General features: G+C 42.6%; 1 protein-coding gene across 1 annotated transcript in view; it reads left to right on the forward strand.

Annotated features, from left to right (window-relative positions):
• The window catches only part of Lvrn (laeverin), a 51,535-nt gene that overhangs the window by 9,290 nt on the left and 37,128 nt on the right, over positions 1–5,117 (forward strand). The window contains exon 2 of the mRNA XM_021214998.1: positions 3,658–3,800. Coding sequence (XP_021070657.1) covers positions 3,658–3,800 — 143 coding nt within the window. The remainder of the gene's footprint in view (positions 1–3,657; positions 3,801–5,117) is intronic.

Consider the following 5,117-nt stretch of genomic DNA (forward strand, 5'->3'; position numbering starts at 1 on the left):
GAAAGGAAGGAAGGAAGGAAGGAAGAAAAGGAAGGAAGGAAGGAAGGAAGGAAGGAAGGAAGAAAGGAAGAAAGGAAGAAAAGGAAGGAAGGAAGGAAGAAAGGAAGGAAGAAAGAAAGAAAGAAAGAAGAAAGGAAGAAAGGAAGAAAAGGAAGGAAGAAAGGAAGGAAGGAAGGAAGGAAGGAAGAAAGGAAGAAAGGAAGAAAGGAAGAAAGGAAGGAAGGAAGGAAGAAAGGAAGGAAGAAAGGAAGGAAGAAAGGAAGAAGATTCATGCTGCTCCCTGAGAGTTTTCTCTCCACTGGCTCAAGGTTAGAGCTGGGTGCCTCCTTCCAACTCCCTGACAGCATTCGAGGCTTGGCAAACACCACCCATTGCTTGCTACAAGTTCCGTTCTCTGGCTCATGTTCTCTCCCTGGCTCTCCTGGTCCTCCTATATTTGAGCTGCTTAAAGAGAGACCTCCTAATCACAAGACCCTTTATTTTGAAGAACTTCCTAACCTAATTTGGCATCATTTTGGCCGAGTGGATTTTGCAGCAATTATATTTTGTTGCCTGGTGAAAACTAGTTTTCAGATTCTCTTACACACCGCAATAAACATAATTCATGGGACAATCGTTGACCCACAGTCCAGTGGTTGAACATGTGGCTCTACTAAACATTTTGATTTCTGGGTGTGTGTTGTATGAAAATATTTAAAGATTGCAGCATTATAACTCTTGAAGAATTTTACTTAATCTCTGACCAGCTGTGCTGTTTATCACTTGTTAATGAGAGATGTAGCCATATGGAGTTCATAAAATGATTTGGAATAAAATGTTTTACTGAGTGCATACAATTGATATCTTTCCTATGGAAATTGACTTACTACCCCGAGTGGGTGGATCTTGGCCCCAATGACTTCTTCCAGTCCCAGAGTGTGGTGGAGCCATGATTCTAGAGCAGAACAAGAGGAAGTGGAAGACATTCTACAGTGCTGAGCCACCAGGAGGCACATTCCCCTACTGTAATTCCCGCACCAGCTGACCATGCTAAACACAGACTTAAAGGACACTATCATAGAATGTTTCCATAAAATTTGAAGGAAAGGAAGAATGGCAGATCATCTTGTGTTCTGAAGGCTAGACAGCCTCTCTCTCTCCATGGGCAGAGGGAGAAGGCAAAGACACTCACTGTGTGATTCTCAGATGTGGTATAGCAAGATGATCTTGCTGTTGCTTGCCTCTGGCCTTTGCAGTTAAGGTTGAGAGCCAAATGGTTGTGACTTGTGGGGAATTTTCTCGAACTGTTTGTATAAAAACAGGCAGAGAAATCGTTGCAGAAAACTCATGAGGATTTCTCTTCTTTCATTTCTCAGGAGACTTAAATCATGGACATGGAAGCATCTGCTCTGGGTTTGGTTTGCTACAGTTTCAGCCCTCTAAGTTGTCATTCACCACTAATAACCAAACTCATCCTTTTTCTGCTAAGCATCTAAGGGTCTTCCTATTGCTTGTCTTGCAACTTCCTTGAGATTCATAAACTTCATGGCAGAGGAGCTGATGTCAAACTTCTCTTTCTGTGGTTTGGGCTCAGGATTTGGCTCTCTGGGAACCTGATTGTGTACTCTGTAGTGAGATGTGCCTTTTCCCTTCATATTATTCTCTTTTGTACTAATATATTACCATCTGTTCAGAGTGTTCTAGTTTCAAGAGGTATGGACTTCCCAAGGGGCATGGATGAACTCTTGAGGGAATCCCTCCTACCAGCTCCAGGTGGCTTAATCAGGGCCACCCTGTAGGCTTTCTCTGAATCTTGTTAGATGTGTCTAGTCCTCCTTCTCATCAACATCCCCCAGAATCATGGTTTTAGACACCTGATTGGTCATTAAGATCAAGTAACCCCATTCACACATTCCATGGGAGAAGGTGTCTAGATACTTTTAAGCACCTTTCTTAAAGTTACATGGCCTTTAAAAATGTATTTTATTCTGTTCATCTTAGTGGAGAACTCAGGTGACTGAATTCTCTGTTCAATGTTGTATCTCTTTTCAAACACAGCAACTCAAGTCACAGAACAGGCAATTTTGCCGTTCTGTGCAATATTGCAAAGCTACTGAAGGGTCTTTTGTATATATTAATAAAGCTGCCTATATTATTCTCAACCCCAAAGCTGTGAAGTCGGTCTTCTATTGTAAATGACATAAGTTTAAAGAAGAAAAAAAAAAGAGCCCCCTAGCTTCTGGTCATTTCTAATTGGAGAGCGAACAATGACTTTTATTCAGTTTGTGATCAGGTGTAATTCTGGCAACTTTGGAATCGAGTTTACTCCTAGTGATAATCAACCCACCTGTAACATAAAAATGCCATCAATACTGAGTGTGGCTTGCCAGGCTGGAATACATAGGGAGCACGGGTGACTTGTCATCAAGCTACTCACTGATAATGCATGGCAACATGGGTGAGTTCAAGTAGCAATGCAGAGTGTCATATTTGTCACACAGAGAACCGAGGCACAAGCACCATTATGTGACCCGCCCGGAATGATTCAGTGGGTAGTGGAATGACCAGGTTACTGTGAAACCACAGGCTTCCTTAAGCCTCCACAATCAAGGCTATAATAAAATGAGGGAAATACTCAGGACAAACAGGCTGGATGCTAATTATAGCTTTGTCAGTAAAGTTTGGACACCCGTAATGGGCCTTCTGTGAGATGGTTCACTCTTATATTTTTAGTGAGAGGGCTCTGAATGTCCCAACTACTTACTGTGTGTCCCTCCTGAAGCTGTGTAAAAAATTTTTTTATGTAAGCAAAGCAGCTCTTTTGCCATGGAGGAGAGATTTGCAGAGGTGAGGAATGGATGGGACTGGCACTCTTGGAATGGTTGTGTTGGTTTACCTGTATTTATCTAGGAATGGTGCCTGAAGCAAGAGTCAACACATGACATGGTAAGGACCTCTGTTGAAAGGGAAGTTCACCATTCACTATTGTCCTCTACAGCCAGGTCTCCAGGTCCCTGAGTCTTGGCAAATAAAATAACAAGACTGAGGAGAAAGCTGTCTGCAGAGACCCACGCTCTTCAGACACTCGGGCAGGATGTGACTAAGGTGAACCTGACATCATGGGGTTTGGTCCCTAAGCTCTCTGCCATAAATCTCCAGTGACCACAGCAGTATGCTCTTCTTTGTATTTTTCCATGGAAGTAGGAGAAGCCACAGTAGGGCTGTGGCCAATCTATCTGTAACTGAAGGACATAATGTTCAGTTGGCATATACCCATATGGTTTACCCCAAGAGGTGTCCAAAATAGAACTGTAAGTTTTCAATTAGAAAGAAGAGGAAACATTTGAAAGAAGAAAAAACAAAGGCATTCTTCAGACTGGCTCACCCTTTGGTGTTGGATGAAAGCAACAGATTATTCTCAAAGAAGCCATCCTGGTTTTCCAAAGACTAACATCCCATGTTTATGTTTGTCCCTGCTTTGCTTATAAGAGGTTTATGATGCAATGTGACAAAAATCATTTTGAGGTTGAAAGTTACAGAGATCATTTTTTAATTTAGGTCTTATGAGAACCCTAAGATGCACCGGGAAGCAGAGTCTGTGTGTGCGTATATATTTGCTTCTGTTGATCTAAGACAGACAAAAAAAAAAGAATAATTTTCCCCCAAAATATATTTCAGAGCCCTGGTAGCAACTCAAATGGAACCAACATTTGCCAGGCATGTTTTCCCTTGTTTTGATGAGCCAGCTCTAAAGGCAACTTTTAATATTACAATTATCCATCATCCTGGATATGCGGCTCTTTCCAATATGCCCCAGCTGGGTAAGTAACACTTCCTGTCATTGTACAGACATGAAAACGTTAGCCTCCATGTCAGCTTCTTTAGGCAGTGTGTCAGTAGCCTTCATCGACTGTAACTGTGGAGACAAATATTGACCCTTCCACTTAGAGACAATCAATTCCTATTCTTACTGTATGGGAATCTGGGGGCATGATACCATCTCTACACACTGACAGTCTACCTGCCCATTAATTAGTGCTCCTACTGTGGGTCCTTATTGATAAGGGGCTAGTGCCCTTGGTCTGAACTGAGACATAGATGAGTTTTATTTACCTTGGGTGACTTTCTTATATTGACTGTATTGGTTTCTAACTTCTTAAAGATCCAGAGATAGTATATAAAACCTAGCTCTCTGTAACTCTCACACTCAATTAACACTGGACTTTCAGTGTTTATGTGACTTTAATGAATGAAGGCCAAGAAGGGGTAGCTGGACTGGAGCTGAGCCACCCTTCAGCTATATACTACCCTGTAACACATCAGTTGGCTAGCCTTCACAAATGTCTGAGTTTGTGACTTCAACTGTAGGTTCCAGGACATTGCTGACCCCTCTGAAACATGACAAAGGTGGAATTGCAGTTTCTGATTCACTTTAGACTCAGACAGCTCTAGATTAAATTCTCTGAGGAGTGTTCTCCACTAGAATTTAGAAGTAGGTGGAAAGAGGTTGTAGATTGGGGACCACAGTTATAACGCTCATGGACTGGACATTCATTTAAGCCCTCAACACGTGGGATGCTGATTCCATCCTAAGATTCCTGTCCTTGTGTCTATCAAATGTACTCTTTATTTAAAAATTGTTATAATAATTCTATACATTTATGCGATAAAGTGTGGTGATTTGGTTCAACTGTGTAGTAGGTAATGATAACACTGGAGTAGTTATCATTACCATAGAAACTACTTGAAAATAGTTCTGGGGGACTTGGGAGATGGCCCAGTGAGTAAATGCTTGCTGTGCAAGCACGAGGATCTGAATTTGATCTCCAGCATGCATGTAAAAAGCCCGGCATGGAGGAATACAACTGTAACCTCATTGTGGGGGAGGCAGAGATAGAGCGTTCCCCGAGGGCTTGCTGAACTGGGGGACTCCAGGTTTAGTGAAAGTCCCTGACTCAGAAGACAAGATGGAGCACAATTGAGCAAGATGCTTGGTGCTGACCCCTGAAAACGCATGCGTGCACACACACACACGCACACACACACACACACACACATACGCACACACGCGCACACACACACGCACACACGCGCACACACACGCACACACACACATGCACACACACGCACACACACGC

Source organism: Mus pahari, chromosome 15 (assembly GCF_900095145.1).
Source record: "Mus pahari chromosome 15, PAHARI_EIJ_v1.1, whole genome shotgun sequence".
NCBI classification, from domain to species: Eukaryota; Metazoa; Chordata; class Mammalia; order Rodentia; family Muridae; genus Mus; species Mus pahari.